Genomic DNA, 19277 nt, shown 5'->3' with positions numbered 1-19277 from the left:
ACTTCAGAGACCTGAAGGGTGCATGTGGCCAGAGGGAGAGGTGCAGGGCGCCAATCCGGATTTGTGAGGCTCCGCAGGCAGGGGTCGGGGAGGCCACAGCCGTAGAGGGCCGCGGCGCTTCGCCAGAGTCCGGGTACAAGCGCGGCACCGCGGAGCCAAGGACATGGACACGAGTTTGAGCAGACTCCGAGGAGGTGGCGATGGACAGGGAGGCCTGGCGTGCTGCAGTCCATGGGGTCGCAAAGAGTCTGACACGACTAAGCGGCTGAACTGAACTAAACACGAGGTTTAAGGGAAACACATGAGGCCCGACGCGCTCACCAGCTGGTGTACTGTCCCCCAGGGGCAACTCCGGGGCGCCCACCCCACCGCACCCCCCCTAGACCCCCACGGAGACCCGCAGTCCACTCGCCGCTAGCTCCTCTGAGCGCTAACGAACGCGCGGCGCTGGGGCCATCTCCAGGTCTCAGGGCTTCGGGAGCCCGCGTGCACATCCGGGTCATGGATGCCTATGAGCCAATGAGCAGAAGCATCGTGAGCCAAGGGGCGGGGCGAAGGCGGGACATCATGGCCGCCCCCAGTCCGCCGCGTCTAGGGGCTTGTGGGTGTTGCCCTAACCCGGAGCTCGGTCACCGGAGCCCCGCCCTCTGTCCTCACCCGCCGAGCTTTCGTCCGGCCGGGACTGCTCTGGGAGGCGGCGGCCAGAGAGGGAGCCATGGGGACGGTGCACGCCCGGGTAAGAGGCCCAGCGACCCGCGCGGGCTGCGTGACCTCGGGGCGAGCGTCGTGGGGAGACGCTCTCGCGGCTGCGCCCGGGGTTGCCCCGGTAAAAAGAGGGCGGCGGAGCCCGAAGGCTAGCGGGGAACGGGCCGGGGTGGGGGTGGGGGCGCCCCAGTGGTGCGCCGCCGCAGGCCGGATGGAGGAGGCCGCAAAGATGCCTCCACCCGCTACGGCAGGCTTCCGAGCTGGAAAACCGATACCCAGAGAAGAGACCTGACTTGCCCAAGGTCACTTAGCAGTGGGGCCGGGAAAGGGCCAGCGGGCTTTCCGCGATGTCCTGCAGCGGAGGAATAAATTTTTTCTGCCCTAAGCGGTTTCGGGCGTCTGAGTTCCTTCAGTTCAGTCTCTCAGTCGTGTCCGACTCTTTGCGACGCCGGGAATGCAGCATCCCAGGCCTCCCTCTCCATCACCAACTCCCGGAGTTGGCTCAAACTCATGTCCATTGAGTCGGCGATGCCCCCCAACCATCTCATTCTCTGTCGTCCCCTTCTCCCTCCTTCAATCTTTCCTAGCATCAGGATCTTTCCCAATGAGTGGCCAAAGTATTGGAGTTTCAGCTTCAGCATCAGTCAGTCCTTCCAATGAGTATTCAGAACTGATCTCCTTCAGAATGGACTGGTTGCATCTCCTTGCAGTCCAAGGGACTCTCAAGAGTCTTCTCCAATACCACACTTCAAAAGCATCAATTCTTCGGCGCTCAGCTTTCTTTATAGTCCAACTCTCACATCCATCCATGACCACTGGAGAAACCAGAGCTTTGACTAGATGGATCTTTGTTGGCAAAATAATGTCTCTGCTTTTTTTTTGCTTTTTTCTAGTCTGTCCCGCTCAGCCGCTGCTGGGGTCTTGCTAGGCTTTCCTAGAGCAGGAAGCATCTTCTGAAGTCTTCCAACCCAGGCTCAGGAGTCCTCATGTCTCCTGGTTACCGCACAAAGAGGGAACCCAGCTGAGTGGAGGCGGAAATAGTGTCCACTCACCGGGCTGTGGGAGAGTTGAAACACACAGTGCATGTAAGTGCACTTGCTTGGGTGCAGTGCAGTAGGCAGGCTGCCCAGCTGCCCTCCTTTATCGCAGTCTTAACTGAGGCCCAGAGAAAGAATATCTGTCCAAGGCCTTACCGTTCAAGCCTCAGAATGTTCTGAAACTGAATGTCCTGAACCATCTGCATGTTCCTGAGTCCCAGCCCACAGCACAACTTTTTCTGCAGCATAGATAGTTGCGCTGCTCAGAAGTTTTCAGGAGTTTTCCTGAAAGAATTTAGCACAGATGTCCCAGCATGATGTCCAGAATTGAACTTAACCTCCCTTTGCCTGGAGAAGGAAATGGCACCCCACTCCAGTATTCTTGCCTGGAGAATCCCATGGACGGAGGAGCCTGATGGGTTACAGTCCACGGGGTCGCAAAGAGTCGGACACGACTGAGCGACTTCACTTTCCCTTTCCCTTTGCCAGATATTTCCTTCAGATAAAACACTATTTGGACTGTCCTGGTGGGCGTAGCTCCCCTCTCTCATCACTCGAAATAGCTGACAAAACGGGCCAGTCTTTCAGAAGTGAAGTGAGGGTGCCTCATTTGTGTCCGACTCTTTGTGACTCCATGGACTATATAGTCCATGGAATTCTCCAGGCCAGAATACTGGAGTGGGTAGCCTTTCCCTTCTCCAGGGGATTGTCCCAACCCAGGGATCGAACCCAGGTCTCCCGCATTGCAGGCGGATTCTTTACCAGCTGAGCCACAAAGGAAGCCCATGGTTTTTTAGAATTCAGTTCAAATCATTTTCTACACAAACCTTGTGTCCCCTCCGTTCCTCATTTTGGATGTGCTGCCAACCTCCTTGATTGACAGTTTTCTTCTGGTGCCCTGTTTTAGCTCTGCATTTTTCACTTAACCTTTTAGATTCTTAGTTTCTAGATGACAATAGGAACCACATCTTATTTGCCTTGGATCCCTTGTAGCATCTTGGCAAAGTAAACATTTGTTCATTTATTCAGCTCATGTTTACCGATGGTCAGCTGTGTGCTGCCTGGCACTGTTCTAGGTGCTCAGAGTATAGGAACAAAAAGACTTTGCTTTTATCGAGCTCCTTTGACACTAAAACTGCCACTCCTTTGTTGAATATATTGACAAAAAACAATTTCAGTTCTTTAACTTCACTAGCCAGTGTTTGAATTTTTTGGTCAGAACTCACAGTAAGAAAACTTCCCATATTTGCTATCTAGTACCCTCATGCATATGTGAAACAAAAGTTTTCTGAATGAGGACTTCGCTGGCGGTCCAGTAGTTGGGATGCTGTTTCCACTGTGGGGTGGGGGGTGCAGGAAAGGTTCAATCCCTGGTTGGGGAGCTAGGATCCCACACATTTCGTGGCAAGACCAAAAAATTAAAAAATTGGAATAAAGTTTTCTGAAACAGTATTTACCATCGATATCTATTATTTTTTTTTTGGTATTTTCTGTCTCATTCTAGTCTATATCACTTTAAAGATGGTGTTCATAACTCAGTAAATTTATTTCATGTCCTATTTCTTCCGTTAGCACTGCCTTGCCCAGTGCTTGACATGTGGTGCTTGGTAAAGTTTGTCGACTCACAGTAGACATCTGCTTAAAGGTTAGAGGCTAGATCCAAATATTTATTTTAATTCATTTCACTGACTACTTAGCCAGACAGTGCAATGTAAATTCTGTGAAGGTGAGATTCTTGCAAGTGCTTGTCACATAGTGAATGGATATTTGGTGAATGAATGAATCTCTGTTGGTGAAATAGTTAATTTAGGACATCAAGCTTTGGTGCAGTTAGTGAGACTGTAAAGACACCATCTGTTGAACTTAAAGTGTAAATTTCAGATTTAAGACTACAGATGGGTGTGGCAAGTCTTTGGTGAAATATGTTGTATGCTTCGAGATTTTAGGAACCATAAGGGAATTTGTTTTTAGCACAATAGCACATGAACTGTATGTCCAGACAAAATCTGTTTGTCAAGCATTTGGATTAAGAACAATGAATATGTGTGTTGTTCTTAACCGTAGTATATACTCTGCGTATAGGATTTACTCATCTGTAATACACTTTTTAGCACTAGGTAAACATAAATACAGAAGGATGTTCATGAAAGGTTGCATTAAAAAGTTACTATTTTAGGGACTTCCCTGGCAGTCTAGTGGTTAAGACTTCACCTTCCAATGCAGGAGGTGTTTGTCTGATCCCTGGTCAGAAAGCTAAGATCCCACCTGCCTTGTGGCCAAAAAATCAACAAACGTAAACCAGAAGCAATATTGTAACAGACTCAATAAAGACTTTAAAAATGGTCCACATTAAAAAAAATTTTTTTAAGTTACTATTTTGATTTGTTTGCATGTTTGAGAAATACTGTAATGATCCCCTGTTTTAAATATTTACACAACAAAAATGAAAGGATAATTATGTGAAATAAACTCTATTTCTTTGCCCGACATCATCTTCCCTTTTTACTCATGTAAGTAATCCACGTCAATCCCTGCAGGAAGGACCGAGTCGTATTCACGGCTGCCTTCCCTGCTCTTTAGACAGTAGGCACTCAGATATTTATTAAACGTGAGAACAAAAGAAAAAAAAAATTCACTCACCCATTCCATAAATGAGTATTTCTGATACAGCCGGGCAGGTAAAAATAAAAAGGAGTACCTGCCAAGGTCGTAAATTTCCGCCGAGGGGTATCCCTGTGAAGGAGGGACGGATTCTCGCTGAAGAAGCAGGGACGGCTCGCAGAGGAGATGACGCCGAGGGTGGCTCTTTCGGCTCATCTCTGGGGAGGAGGCCAGTTATCCTGGGCGGAGAGGGCCAGGTGCGCCCAGACAGGAGTGCGAGGGTTGCGTGTGGTCGGGGTCGAGTCTGGAGTAGCAGAAGGGGGCTGCAGAGTGGAGCTCCTCTGCACCCCGCTGAGGAGCCCAGCTGCACTCCTCCCTAGGGGCGCTTTTAAGGACCAGTCCTCAAGGGCCAGGATGGGAAAGCAGCCATGGTACTGTCAGGCCAGTACCTTTCCAGAGGACCGGTGCTATGACGAAGGGTGTGCTGACAGGCCATTGAACGTTCTGGGGGAAAACGGCCCAGAGTCCCCCTTGCTGCACGTTCCGCAGGCGGCAGACATGCCCGCGCACTTCAGAAGTGCTTCTCTATGGAGAGCTGGTGGAGGAAAGAAGCAGCCGGTTATGGTACCATAGTTCTCCCAGAGCTGCTTGTGTGCACTCACCTGGTGCCACTCGAGTGTCTGGGAGTCCCCGTGGTTAAGCAGTCACGTTGTTCAGTCGCTCAGTCGTGTCTGATTCTTTGTGACCCCATGAAGTGAAGTGAAGTCACTCAGTCACATCCAGCTCTTTGCGACCCCATGACTGTAGTCCACCAGGCTCCTCCATCCATGGGATTTTCCAGGCAAGAGTACTGGAGTGGGGTGCCATTGCCTTCTCCAGATCTTCCCTACCCAGGGATTGAACCTGGGTCTCCCGCACAGTATTGGCTCCGGCTTCACCATGTGACCCCATGGACGGAAGCGATTATGTGTGAAATAAATATAGGATATTATATGTGCATTGCTGTGCCTATTATTGTCATATCTCCGTAATTAGTACTGTAGAATCCTTCCTCAGAAGATGCTTGAACATTTTTGAGGCAATGTCACTTCAGACTGAAGGGCCACTTTCTGGCATATGCTGCTCCCCTTAGTGTGTAAGTGAGACTTTCTGAACCGAAACAAATCTATCAGAGCCCGGAGAAGTATCTTTTAGTGATTTGGTTTGTTAATGTAACTATCCTAGATTGTTTCCAGTTTTGGTTAAAAAAATTGGGACGCTTTCTATAACAGGAAAGCAGGGTTTTTGTTTTGTCTTCACGTGAGTCTCAGGTGTATGGAACTAAGTCCATGGAGCAGTCATTGGAGTCTGTGCCTGACCCTTTTGTTGATTAATTTTCACCTTTGTTTTCTGTAATAACAATACTCTGGACCCCGAAGGGTCACTGCCGGCCGAAGGCTTGCAAGTCAATAGCTGGTTCCACTCTCTGTGCTCCCCACCCCACTGCCACCAGCAGTAGAGGGAGCTGTGGTCCTGAGTTTTCTGGAGTGCCATCTAAAGACAAAAACGAAAAGATTCGGGCTTTTTAATGGAAGTTCATTTATCTGTGGTTCCCCCCACTCCCTTTCAGAGTTTGGAGCCTCTTCCAGCCAGTGGACCTGATTTCGGAGCATTAGGAGAAGAAGCTGAATTTGTTGAAGTTGAACCTGAAGCTAAACAGGAAATTCTTGAGAACAAGGATGTGCGTATCCTGTGGAGGGCGAGGGCTCCATACCTCCATACTTGCTAGAAGCACTCGCTTCTACAAGCCGCTGGGAAAACAGACAGGGATTAACCTTGTTGACACCTTTATCAAAGGAGAGTTTGCAGCCAGCTACATTTTAGAAAGACTGGACACTTATAAGAGAAATAGCTTCTGGTTTTAGAGGAATAGTTTTTTCTTGGTGATTCTTTGTGTGGGAAGGGTAAACAAACCCATTTTTGTATTTATGTTACAAAAAACCCAAAAGTATTTCAAAGAGAAACTCAAGTGGTGCTAAAGTTTATTTATTTATTTATTTATTTATTTTTTGGTGCTAGAGTTTAAACTGTGTTCCTTCCTCCCAGAAAAGACTTTGGGTCCTGAATGAGACTTTTTCTTAACTTTGTTGCCTTTGAAATTAAATAGAGAAAGGTAAACACATTTTCATTAGTTCTTTTTTCTATTTTAAATTTACTTAGTTTTAATTGGAGGATACTTGCTTTGCCCTGTTGTGTTGGTTTCCGCCATAGGTCAACCTGAATCAGCCATAGGTGTACATATGGCTTCCTGCTTAAACCTCCCTCCCACCTCCCTTTCATTAGTTCTTTGATTACAATTGTAGTAGTGTTCTGATCACCTATAAGTCATGCAGGCCCTAACACTCCCTGTTAACGCCTGCTTGATTTTTCTGTTATTCACTACCATCTACTCTACTATGTACATTGCCTGTTTCTCTCCCCTTTAGAATATAACCTCCATGGAGTCAGAAATTTTAAAGTTTTGCTTACTGATATATTCTCAGTGTTCAGTATGATATTTGGTTCATAGGTAATCAGTGCATTTTTATTGAATGAATGAGTGAAGTAAGTATAGACAAGGGAAAGGCTCTCAGCTGGCGTGTATCATGCTATAAACAGGATCTCCGGCAAAATACTCAGTTATTAAACCAGGTCACAGTCGGCATCATCCAGAGGCCCCTGCCCCAGGGAGCATGTGGAGAAGAAGGTCCAGAGGATCTCTGCACCCTGCCTGGCTTTAGGCCTGACCTGGCCCTTGGTCATTTGGCTGCAGAGACCTTGTAAGTCTCATTCACAGGAAGTACAGACCTAGTCAGTTCAAGGGACCAGTTGTTTTGAAAAGGCATGGAATTAAGAAACGTGGATCATTAAATTAAAAAAAGAAAGTCTTTGAAACTAATTTTAGGTATTTGTCTTTACCCTTGATGTCGGGTCTTTTGCCCTGTCTTGTTCTCAACGATCTTGTGTCCCCTTATCACGTTCAGGTGGTGGTTCAACACGTTCATTTTGATGGACTTGGAAGGACTAAGGACGACATCATCATGTGTGAAATTAGAGATGTTTTTAAGGCTAAAAACCTTATCGAGGCAAGTATTCCGCTCTGTGTGGCCTTCTTCCCATCCCCTTCGGAACCCCGTGGACCTCTGCCCGCACCACCGGGTACCCCGCCCCCAGTGATAAGGTCGCCTCCTACCGGGAAGGGGGCTGAACCCCCTTCGTTCCCAGAAGCCCCCCCCACAAACTGACATGCTCTCTTGTCCACCCTAACTCCAGAGAAGAGGTGTTCCCCCGTCCTGCCCAGGGCCACTCCTCCCCGTGTCCCTTGCAGCCGCCCCAGCTTTGCCTTGGAGCTGCTGGTGGGGGGTCTTGACCCTTCCTGCACCCCCTTGGTGCTCAGTGCACTTTCCCTTCAGGGCCCACCATGACCGTGGAGGGTGGGCTCTTCTCTGCCACCCACCCGCGCTGACTCCTCAGGCCCTTACTCGATTATGCAGCTGCGTCTTTCCCGGCTTGCACCGTCCTCTCCTCTGTGGCTTTCTTGTGTCTGCTCTCGGAACCACATTTGGGTACCTGCAGAGTCGCCAGCAGCTTCTTGGTGACCACATCCGGCTGGCTCCAGTCCCTATTGCGTGTGATCTCTTAAGCAGTGTTCAGCCATTCCCACTTTTAAAAATACAGTATTTTTTTTTTTAAAGATTAATATTCTCTGGGAATCATCAACTTTGCACGAATGCTAAGCCGCCAGCCTGATCTCACAGCCACCGTGTATGTCTCTGTGTCTTAGAGGAATACCATCTCTGTTTTTCTCTCTTACAGGTTATGAGGAAATCTCACGAAGCCCGTGAAAAGTTACTGCGTCTAGGAATATTTAGACAAGTGGATGTTTTGATCGATACGTGTCAGGGTAGGCATCCTGCTTTTAGCTTCTCTCTGATTTCATCTTTTCGTCTGTTCCCCTAGGATCATGGACACTATGTGTCCAGGCAGAGAGCACGTGCATTCTCAAGGAATTCACTGGGTCTTCATGTCAGGCTGAGGAAGGTCAGGTGACTTTGAAGATGCTGCTTGCTGAGCCCCTGGATGGGACCAGGGTTCTGAGAAGGAGAGAGCTGGGCTTTTTTGGGATAGCCTACCTCAGCGGGTGTCCAAATGAGCTCTTGGCAGATTCCACCTAAATATGTATTAAGAAGAGGAGCCAAGTGGGAGTCAGATTTCACTTTTGAGTGTCTGTTCACTTGCTTGATTGCTGTGTTATTGGGCAGCTGTCTTACCTTGGTGTTTATTCTTTGGTTAATGAGTCCCTGCCATGGGAAGAGACTGTGGCAGACGAGACATGGTGTCTTTCCAAAGAAGCTTCTGGTCAAGTGGAAGAGGCTTGGGGACAGACAGAGAAGTGAGGACAGTTCAGCTGATAGGTTGTGCTGTTTAGGGCCGGGCCCTGGGGTAGGAGACTTAGCCTCTCGGTCAGCAGAGGCAAAGTGGATCAGAGAAGACTTCCTGGACGAGGTGACGCAGATGCTGAGACCTAGAAGAGGCGCATGAGTGTGTTTGGGGAGCAGGGCTGATGAGGAATGTTCTGGGGAGAGAGAATAGGCCCAGAGGCCAGAGAGAAAGGGTCACTGGGTGGACGCCGGGGCTCCAGAGCCAGAAGGCAGTCGTGGGGAATGAGTGATGCAAGACGAGGCAGGAGAAGGGACAGGAGACAGGTCATGAAGGACTCCGTGTGTGGTGGTTCACTCCGTTCCGACGTCCCCCGAAAAACTACATATTTGGAATGCATCAGAGAACAAGTGAACTCTTCAGGATTGAGTGAAAGATAGTTTTGAGAAGATGAAAATGAAACAGTATATGAAAGTGCTTGCAAAAATATAAAATGCTGTGTAAATGAAAGGCGTTTCTATTACCTGGAGTACAGGTTCATCTGTGGCTAACAGAGAGCCCCTGGCCTTGCCCCCAGTGGGACAGGGGTGCGGCAGTGGTCCTTGCCAGCGCTCTGAGTGCTTGCTGGTGGCAAGTCCTCTGGGTGGCGTGTAGGTTTAGCGCTCTCCTCTGTTGTGAATGTGATGTGTATGTGGTCAGCTGGTTCACTTCTGTCCGTGGTTCTCCACCCTGGCTGCCTTTAGAACCACCCAGGAGCTTTTAAGAAAGAATGTGGGCATCATCCATTTGTCCGATGTCTAGAATGTGCAGTGCCAAAACTGAGCCTTAGTGCAGGCCACACTGGAGTTAGCAGGAACGTCTCTCAGTGTGTGAATGGGGGGAGGCGGTGTGTGTGGAGGGGGCTTATGGGAACTCTGTACTTTCTGCTTAGTTTTTCTATAAACCTAAAACTGCTCCTCCAAACAATAAAGTCTGCTAATTAAAAAAAAAAGTGGTGCCAAGGCTCCAGCCTGGACCAGCTGAATCTGAGAGTTCGGGAGCCCCTGCCTGGGTGTCTGTGGGTCTGACAGCTCCCAGAGGCCATGGGTGTCCAGCGAGGGTTGCAGGATCAACCTCAGCCTTTCTGGCGCTCAGGGCCCTGCCCCCTAGGACCGTTGGTGGGTGAGGGGCAGCTGCACTGAACTCAGGCCCCATGCCACCAGCTTGAGAAGGACAGAACCATCCACGTCGTACATCCGGGTCGAGCTGTTGCTTCTCCGTCAGGGTTACTCAAGCCCCTCTGTCACTCGAATTCCACGTTTTAATGTCCATTGAACTGAGGCCCCCCCCCAGCATTTTCAGAGAGCTCACTTGTTGGGGAGCAAGTACCCCAAGGAAGTGATGCAAATGACGTGTGTTTGCGTAATGCTGCTGCTGCTGTTGCTTAATGGCTCCTTTCAGCGAGGCCTGACCTCGCCGTCTTCCACCGCAGAAACGAGACCCATGTGTCGGGATCTGATGGGGTTTTCACGCACGTTCTTGGGCTTTAAACCAGAGCGTGTATTCCAAAGGAGGTTGTGAGATCAGCGGAGGCTTCAGCTTGCATTCTGCCATGTATCGCAGCGGGACAGAAAATAAAGCTGCACACTCAGGCTGTCTTCGTTGTTTCATCTTTCTCACTAGGTGATGATGCACTTCCCAATGGCTTAGACGTTACCTTTGAAGTAACTGAGTTAAGGAGGTTAACGGGCAGTTACAACACCATGGTCGGGAACAACGAAGGCAGCATGGTAAGACACGGGCTTTCCCTTCCTGAGGGTGGGACTTGCCATAGTGAACTTCTTATTTTCTAGAAAACATTTATTTGTTTGCCTGTTCTGGGTCTTGGCTGTGGCGTGAGGGATCTTTAGTCGCAGCATGTGGGGTCTGCTTCCCTGACCAGGCCTCCTACATGCAAGTGTGGAGTCTCCGTCACCAGGGGAGTCCCCAGTTGTGAACGATGCTCTAAAAACTAACGGTAATTCCAGAGCTTTTCCATGACCTTCAGTCTTTATTTGTCAGCTGTCCTGTGGTTCTCATTAATCTTCCTAGAGTTGATTATAACACGCTTTGTTATGAAGATGGACTGTTTGAGAACGAGGTGTCGATAACCCATGTTCATATTAATAGTTTCTTGTTCAAATTCTCCTGAACTCCAAGCACACAGAGTTAGTTTCTCTGAGCTTCACAGTCAGCAGGATTAGCTTAACCCTAAAATTCATCAGGTGTGTGCCCTCAGCAGAGGCAGGCTTTAAAGAAGAAAAGCAATTACAGTTGAAAGGCGGACCCTAGTGTACATCTAAACCCCTGCTATTTTTTTTTTGGTATGATTCCTTTTTTTTCCTTAAACTTTTTATTTTGCATTGAGGTGTAGCTGATAAACAGTGTTGCGATAGTTTCAGGTGGACAGCAAAGGGACTCAGCCATAGGTATACATGTATCCATTCTCCCCCAAACTCTCCTCCCATCCAGGCTGCCACAAAAACATTGAGCAGAGTTCCCTGTGCAGGTCCTTACTGGTTATCCGTTTTAAATACAGCCGTTTGTACATGTCCATCCCAGACTCGCTCACTATCCCTTCCCCCCTCCCTTTCCTGCTGGTAACCATAAGTTCGTCCTCTAAGTCCATGAGAGGTACGTATCTATGATAGAATATTACTCAGCCATTGAAAAGAGTGAAATACTGCCATCTGCAGCAACATGGATGAGCCTAGAGAGTGTCACGCCGAGTGAAGTAAGTCAGAGAAGGGGAAATATCATACAGCACCTCTTGTGAGTGGACTCTAAACAGAAATGACAGAGATGAACTCACTTACAAAACCTCTGCTGTTTTTCTTTTGCTCCCAGGTCCTTGGCCTCAAACTGCCTAATCTTCTAGGCCGGGCAGAAAAGGTGACTTTCCAGTTTTCCTATGGAACAAAAGAAACTTCGTATGGCCTGTCCTTCTTCAAACCACAGCCCGGAAACTTCGATAGAAAGTAGGAAGCCCAGCGGGTCGTTGTGTTCAGTGGCATGGTTTAGAGGTTAAGATAGCTGTAGTGGAAGTTTCTAGAAGGAAACTGCAGAATGGGCCGACGCTTCTGTTGCGTCGCCGCATGCATGGATTTCCCCATGCAGATGAGCCCCGAGGCGTTGCTGTGAGTCTGTTGATTTAGGTGGTACACCAGGTATAATCGCCGTCCCAGCATGTAAAGCTATGTCCCTTTGTCTTCTAGTTTCTCCGTAAACTTATACAAAGTCACGGGACAGTTCCCTTGGAGCTCGCTCCGGGAGACAGACCGAGGCGTATCAGCGGAGTACAGCGTGAGTGGCTTTCCCGTCCTTCCCTTTGTGTGCCTACATGGGACCTGAGTGCCTGTCGATTGATCCCCAGACTTGGCTGAGGGTGCGGGGCCAGGCGCACAGCCCCACGTGGGCTGAAGCTTGGAGCCGCGGGCCCCATTGCTCGGGTCACCCTCCACTCCCTGTCCTGCTGCCAGCCGCCTCCTGGGTGGCCCCTCCCCACTTGCCCAGTGCCCGTTGCCAGGGCCAGAGAGGGTGGCCACCCCCCACGGCGGCAGATACTTTGACCTGGTCTCTTCCCTGCCCCTGACTTCCTGGGACACCGTCTGTTTGTGCTTCCTTGCGCACGCTCAGATCGATCACTCCCGACAGCCAGTTAAGGTCACGCCAGTTTACCGGGCACTTTCATCGCTGGCTTATATAGCGCGTTCACTTCTGGCGGGATGCATCGCGTGGAGTTACTGCCGTTTGGCCGCTTTTCAGTTTTACGACGAACGCTGCCGTTCCTTGCCTTCCTTTCTAGCTGTCCCCCTTCCTCCCCTCCTGGTGTGGGCTTTAGTTTGATGAGGAAAGACTGGAGGCACGCGCTTTGTAAGAGCAGCTCCCTGCGTGCGGTCTTCCAATCCGCTGCCGCTGCCGCTGCCTCTCCTGCACGTTCGCGGCCCTGTGTGCCCTGCTGGGTGAGCGTCTCCAGGAGGGCCCCAGGAAGCTACTGTGCCATGCCCCCCACCCAGTGCCTCCGCTCGTCACAGGCTTGTGACCCTGTCTCCCTGCTCTTCTCTGGGGGCTGAGGTGGCTGGGTCACCCTGCCTGGCTTCAGAAAACCAGGTGGGGTGTGTGTCCCGTGGTCTTTCAGATGGAAAAGAAAAGTGGTTATAAAGTTCCCTGCAGCATCAGACCAGTGACGCCCGTCTCCTGGCTCGGAGCACAGCCCCGCTGCTCAAGCAGTTTCTCCGTCTGATGGCGACCCTGGCTTTCTCCCACAGCCCTGCCCTGCCTGCCTCCGTTCCCTCCTTTCCCGCTTACCTTGTCTTCCTCTCCCATCCCGTCGTTCCACAGCGTGTCGTAGTTTTTAATTGGTTAATGATCTACCCACGGCCTGGGCTGGGATGACGCTGCGTCCACGCAGCACGAAGGCTGACGATTTTCTGTGTTTGCTTGCAGTTTCCCACCTGGAAGACGAGCCACACGGTCAAGTGGGAGGGCGTCTGGCGGGAGCTGGGCTGCCTCTCCAGGGCTGCGTCCTTTGCCGTCCGGAAGGAGAGCGGGCACTCGCTGAAGTCGTCTCTCTCGGTGAGGGCTTTGCTCGGTGTGTGCCTGCCCTGGTGCAGCCAGGCCGTATGCGTTGGGAGAATGGTGTTTCCCTCCATCAGGAGGGACTGAGCAGTGTCACGGTTGGGGCGGCTAGAACGGTGGCTAGGACCGGTCACTGAATATCTGGACACAGCCTCACGTCGTTTTTTCCTCAGTAACACGGGAGGTGATGGAAACGGAGGGAATAAGGGCCCACTGTGGTGTCTTAGCTGGAAGCAGGCTGAGCTGACATCCGTCAGGGCATCAGGCTCCCTGAGAAAACAGGGCTGGGGACGGGGTTGGAGTCGCCCAGCCAGCAGACGTGACCTGTCTTGCTGACTCTGTTGGGTCCTCCCACAGAATGGGAGGTTTTCATGAAGGCGAAGCCACCTAAGGGAACACTCGGCACAGAGCCTGGCGAGCAGCCAGCGCTCAGGGAGTGTCTGGTGTCATTCCATACTGAAGCGCAGACACCCCCGTCCTTGCCTCTTCCAGCACTCGATGGTCATCGACTCTCGGAACTCCTCCATCCTGCCAAAAAGAGGTGCTTTGCTGAAGGTGAACCAGGTGAGCCTTCCCTCCCCTGTGGCCCCTGCAGGCTCCTGGGGGACTGAGGCGTCCCTCGGGGGCGGTCACGCTGGTAATACTTGCAGCTGCCTTTAGCTGTAAAGGCCATTCTGGAATGCCTCCGAGCGTGTCCGTCCCTCTCAGGCTTCCTAGCCCTGGATTTGCTCCCGGCAGCTCAGACTCTGCCTTCACGGAGCTCAGAGTCAGGGTGAGGTGCCGGCTTCTGATGTGCCACTTCACAGACCAGGAGCCAAGTCGTGACTTGGTGGGACTGGTTTCCTTGGTGGTCCTCGATGAGCACACGAGCCCGGGTTGTAACCCGGACACTGGCAGGGCCCAGCCGGTGACCTTGGGGAGAAGCCGGCTGGGAAGGGGGCTCCGCCCCTCTGTCTGCCTGAACTCAGTGTCAGAGGAGCAGCTGGGAATCCCATTTTCACGTGCTGTTGCTGCTGCTAAGTCACTTCAGTCGTGTCCGACTCTGTGTGGCCCCATAAATGGCAGCCCACCAGGCTCCTCTGTCCCTGGGATTCTCCAGGCAGGAGTACTGGAGTGGATCACCATTTCCTTCTGCAATGCATGTATGCATGCTAAGTTGCTTCAGTTGTGTCTGACTCTGTGCAGCCCTATGGACAGCAGCCCGCCAGGCTCCTCTGTCCACGGGATTCTTGAGGCAAGAGTACTGGAGTGTGTTGCCATTTCCTTCTCCCATTTTCATATAAAAATGTGCGAAATTGTGAAAGGTGGGCTAATATTCTTTTTCCAAACATTGATTGGGCCAAACAAGTCATAACATCCTGTTACTGTTCAGTCGCTAAGACGTGCCCGACTCTTTGCAACCCCATGGACTGTAGCCCTCCAGGCTCCTCTGTCCATGGGATTTCCTAGGCAAGAACACTGGAATAGGTTACCGTTTCCTACTCCGAGGGATTTTCCCAACCCGGGGATCGAACCTGCATCTCCTGCGTCGGCAGGCGGGTTCTCTACGGCTGAGCCACCGTACCGTCCTTAGCAGGCTCTGTAATGAACGCCGATGTTGCCAGTGTTCTCCTGGCACGCGTAAGGAGCGAGCTTCTCTGCGGTTGCTCTGTGTTTGGTGACGGTGTCTCGGCCAGGCCCCTGATGCCGTCCCAAAAGACCAGGAGGCAGCCTCTGGGACACAGACGGGGCCTGTTGCCTTTCTGAAAATACAGAGCAGCAGCCTGTAGTGCTGACCGCAGTGACTGCAGTCAGCCTGTGGGCCCTGTCCCACCTGAGACCCTCCCTGACAGGAGCTGGCTGGCTACACCGGAGGCGACGTGAGCTTCTTAAAAGAAGATTTTGAGCTTCAGTTGAATAAACAACTCATCCTTGACACAGTGAGTATCTCGCCAGCAGCTTGTGACCTGTGTTTTTGGAATCTGACTAGACCCCAGTTCCCGAATATCTAAAGCTCGGAAGAGGAAATGAGAACAGTCGAGCTTGAAGCTCAAGCGCGCCATCTCTTAAGCGTGGCCAGAATTGAGGCTGCTCTGGGGAGAAGCAATAACTAGCTCCTTTAAAACTCACCTGTCCGTCATTTCACACGGAAGAGCCCCTTCCCCATCCATCATCATCTCAGAGCCATCAAGAAGCATGACTGCAGGACGTGTGTGCCGGCGTCTTTGCCTCCTGATGTTACCTCCCTAGAAATTCTGTGTCTTCACCTGACTTTGCTAGGTCTTTGCTAGGTCTTTAGGCTCTGGGTGTCTCCAGAATCTCTGTGTTAAACGTTTTTAACCTGGTTTGGTTTAGTTCCTCCTGATTCCCTCAGGACCTGAGGAGTGAGTGACCAGATTCTGCCCGAGGCAGTGGAGCTCCAGGCCGGGAGACACTGTGCCTTTTGTCCACTCTGCCTAGTGCCCGGGTAGCTGGGGGAGCTCTCCACACCCCACTGCTGCCTCAGAACCTGGCAGCGAGGCGCGAGTTCTGACGAAACGGTACACGCTGTTTCATCTGACTGAAATTGTTTATCACTGCTTCCGATCGGTCCTGGACTCAGCGCACTCAGAGTGCAGTCCCTTGCCTTTCTTTTTCTGTGCTTCTCCGGAGGCTGCCGGGGCCAATTTCTTGTTGAGTTTAGCGCGCTGTCTCCGGTCCCCTCCTGTGCCCACTCCCTGGCACTCCGTCAGCCCTCCTTGACTGCATCATGCCTTCTCCTTCCGGGCCTCCGTGTCTCTTCCTCAGCCTCCTTTCCCTCCGTCCAGCTCCCGGCTCTCCATCCATCCATCCGTCTGCCCGCCCATCTGTCCTCCCACCTGTCCATCCGTGCGTACGTCCATCCCTCCCTTCTTCTCACACAGACTGGCTGGCTGCCAGGCACTGTCTGGGCACCAGGAACACCCCAGTAAATAAAGCAGTCCGTGCTCTCACACGCTAGTGGAGGGGGAGTCCCACAAGCACGAGATGGGTATATAATCCGGCAGGTGGTGATGAGAGGCGTGAGAAACAGGACAGCAGACTGCGGGGGAGAAGGTGGCTGCGGGGGTGCTGCCTCCTCATGGGCCGGGAGGGGTGTCTTTCATGAGCCCCTCCACCCTCAGTGGTGTCTTCCCCGCCGCGCCAGCCCACCCGGGGACAGCCGTGTGAGGTGCATAAAGCAGCTCATGTTTAGTAACGGGCCATGGGATTTCAGTGGGGTGAGCGGGGAGTGAGGACGCGAGGGAACCAGGGGGTGGGCTCATCGTCCTGCTGGCATTGAAGAATTGGGGTGCCCGGTGCTGGAGGGAGCGGGTGGAGAGGCCTAGGCGTGGGGGCACCTGGGGCTCCCGTGGTCACTGAGCTCAGCAGGACACGCGGCACGATGGGCCTGTCTTGGGGGGGCATCAGTGCTCCTTGTCGCCCCCCTCCCTTAGGTTGTGACCATTGAGGGGCGGGGGCGGGGAGAACAGTCTGTCAGGAACGTCTTGTCCAAGGGGCGGCCGCCCCACTGCGTGCCAGGTTCTAGCCCCTCACCCCGTTCTGCGGCAGTCTCTCCCGTTGTTGAGCAAAGACGCATTTCTCAGAATAGAACGTGCGCTTGGCCCTCTCTGCCCACTCTGCCCCAGTTTTCATCTGTGATTCTTCCTACAGAAGCTTCTAAAAAAGAGCCCTCTGGGCAGCTTTGAAGGACATGGACTTTGCATGTCCAAGAGGACAAGTTGGGCAGAAGCCTATGGGGAGCACTCAGGAGATGCGGGGGCGCATGATGATGGCTGGGGGTCAGGAGCCCAGAGGGCCCACTGTGGTCTCCGGCATCACTGGGGCAGTTCTGGGTGGAGATGACGTGGTGTGAAAGTCGGACCCCTGCGTGGGATCATTTGCCGCCCCGACCCTGACCTGTCAGACGGAAGCGCTGTCCCCGAGGGCTGGGTTGGACGTGTGTGTCTCTGCATTTCTTTTTCCATTTGTTTATTTTATTATTTATTTTTGGCCGTGCTGGGCCTTCATTGCGCTGCAGGCTTTTCTCTGGTCGGGGTGTGAGGGTTTCTCGGGCCTTCATTGCGCTGCAGGCTTTCCTCTGGTCGGGGGGTGAGGGTTTCTCACCATGGCAGCTTCCCTCGTTGCAGAGCGCGGGCTGCAGGCTCCCATCATTGCGGCTCCCGGGCCCTAGAGTGCAGACTCAGTAGTTGGGGTGCACGGGCTTAGTTGCTCTGCAGCACCTGTGGTCTTCCCAGATCAAACCTGTGTCTCCAGCATCGGCAGGCGGATTCGTTACCACGGAGCCACCAGCAAAGCCCTGAATTTCTTACTTGTAGCATTTTCTTACCTGCTACCTCCCTCTCCTGAGAGGCCAGGCGCCCTCAGGACGTGAGGCCAAGCCACAGAGGCCTTTGGATGCCGACTCCCTTGTCAGGGCCTAGTCCCCTTCCCCCATCTGGCCATGGCATGGCCCACTGGGCTTGGCTTCTCGGAAGGGAGGGGGCTGCCCAGTGTCAGAGCCAGGCCCTGCTGAGGGTTTGGGCTTGTTTTTTTTGCTTATGTCTCGTACGTCTTGAAACTTGAAGTTGTGAGTTACACAGATATCCTCAGAATGCTTTGAGCTGTGGCTCCTCCCCTGCCCGAGCCAGGAGTTCCCCTCTGCAGCCTTCATGCCCCAGCCCAGAGCTCTGCACCGGACACGCAGGGCCGCGACCAGACCTCAGTGCATTTTCTGTCTGCTGATACTCGTTGGAAGGAAAGAAACGCTGGAAGAAAACGGTTGTTTGTTTCTATTTCAATAGGTTTTTTCAGCCTCTCTCTGGGGTGGAATGTTGGTACCCATGGGTGATAAGCCATCGAGCATTGCTGATAGGTGAGTAATAATAAACGAATGGGTGGTTTGCAAGTGGCTTCCTTTGGGTCTTCCTGGTTGGTTTCTTACAAAAGAAGTTTAACTATTTAGGAGAGCACTTATTTCACATTTTAATTTAGTTTTTAGGTTTAAGCTAATTTCAAAATACCCTGTATAGCTTTATGCTAATTTTTAAAAAACAAGAAAGATGCAAAAAATGTATGCGAAGTATAGTATGTCACCAATATACTACAGATGTGTACATAAATTTGTATGTATACACTCTCACACAAATACACATTCACAAAAAATCGACGGACAGGAAGTGCCTGTGACCCTGAACAAACGTGAGTTTGACCCCCGGGGCCCAGCGGCAGGTGGGCGCCTTCAGCAGCCAACACAGCAGCACTGCATGACCAGGAGGTGGTCTGTCTGCGGCTGTGGAGGAAGCTCAGGCCCCGAGGCCTGACCGCAGGGTACACTTGGATCAACCTCTGAGTTGTTCAGCTGAGAGGAAGTGAACGTCGCCCAGTGGTACCTGACTCTTTGCAACCCCATGGACTGCAGCCTACCAGCCTGCTCTGGTAGGCAAGAATACTGGAGTGGGTTGCAGTTTCCTTCTCCAGGGGATCCTCCCAACTCAGGGCCTGAACCAGGGTCTCCTGCATTGCAGGCAGATTCTTTACCGTCAGAGCCGCCAGGGAAGCCCATGGGTTGTTCAAGGATTCACGGTAATCCCAAATGGTAACTCTGCTTGCCAGTGGCAGGATTGTTTCATTACTTTCTGAAATGTTTCTCTGTGTTTCTGTAACATACACGGGGCTTCCCTGGTGGCTCCGTGGTGAAGAATCTGCCTGCCAGTGCAGGGGATGCAGGTTCGATCCCTGGATCGGGATGATCCACTTGAGAAAGAAATGGCAACCTGCTCCAGCACTCTTGCCTGGGAAAGCCCATGGACAGAGGAGCCTGGCGGGCTCCAGTCCACGGGGGTCGAAAAGAGGTGGACAGGACTGAGCGACTAAACGATAACCCGTTTGAACTTTTTTCTTTCATACTCAAACAGAATATATACAATTTTTAATATAATGACGTACCTCCCCGACCGCAAA

At 51.8% G+C, this 19277-nt stretch overlaps 1 protein-coding gene across 2 annotated transcripts in view; it reads left to right on the top strand.

The window, feature by feature from the left end:
* Positions 1–537: 537 nt before the first annotated feature.
* SAMM50 (SAMM50 sorting and assembly machinery component) overlaps positions 538–19277 on the top strand; it is a 31005-nt gene continuing 12265 nt past the window's right edge. The window contains exons 1-11 of one of the 2 annotated variants that reach the window (XM_040233985.1): positions 538–736; positions 5953–6063; positions 7346–7447; positions 8178–8265; positions 10404–10510; positions 11607–11737; positions 11975–12062; positions 13206–13334; positions 13830–13901; positions 15170–15256; positions 18119–18189. In XM_040233985.1, the coding sequence (XP_040089919.1) occupies positions 716–736; positions 5953–6063; positions 7346–7447; positions 8178–8265; positions 10404–10510; positions 11607–11737; positions 11975–12062; positions 13206–13334; positions 13830–13901; positions 15170–15256; positions 18119–18189 (1007 nt within the window). In that variant the 5' untranslated portion in view covers positions 538–715. The remainder of the gene's footprint in view (positions 737–5952; positions 6064–7345; positions 7448–8177; positions 8266–10403; positions 10511–11606; positions 11738–11974; positions 12063–13205; positions 13335–13829; positions 13902–15169; positions 15257–18118; positions 18190–19277) is intronic. The other variant, XM_040233986.1, reaches the window with a different exon arrangement.

Source organism: Oryx dammah, unplaced genomic scaffold (genome assembly GCF_014754425.2).
Source record: "Oryx dammah isolate SB20612 unplaced genomic scaffold, SCBI_Odam_1.1 HiC_scaffold_29, whole genome shotgun sequence".
Taxonomy (NCBI): Eukaryota; Metazoa; Chordata; class Mammalia; order Artiodactyla; family Bovidae; genus Oryx; species Oryx dammah.
This window is presented reverse-complemented; position numbering and strand designations above follow the sequence as displayed.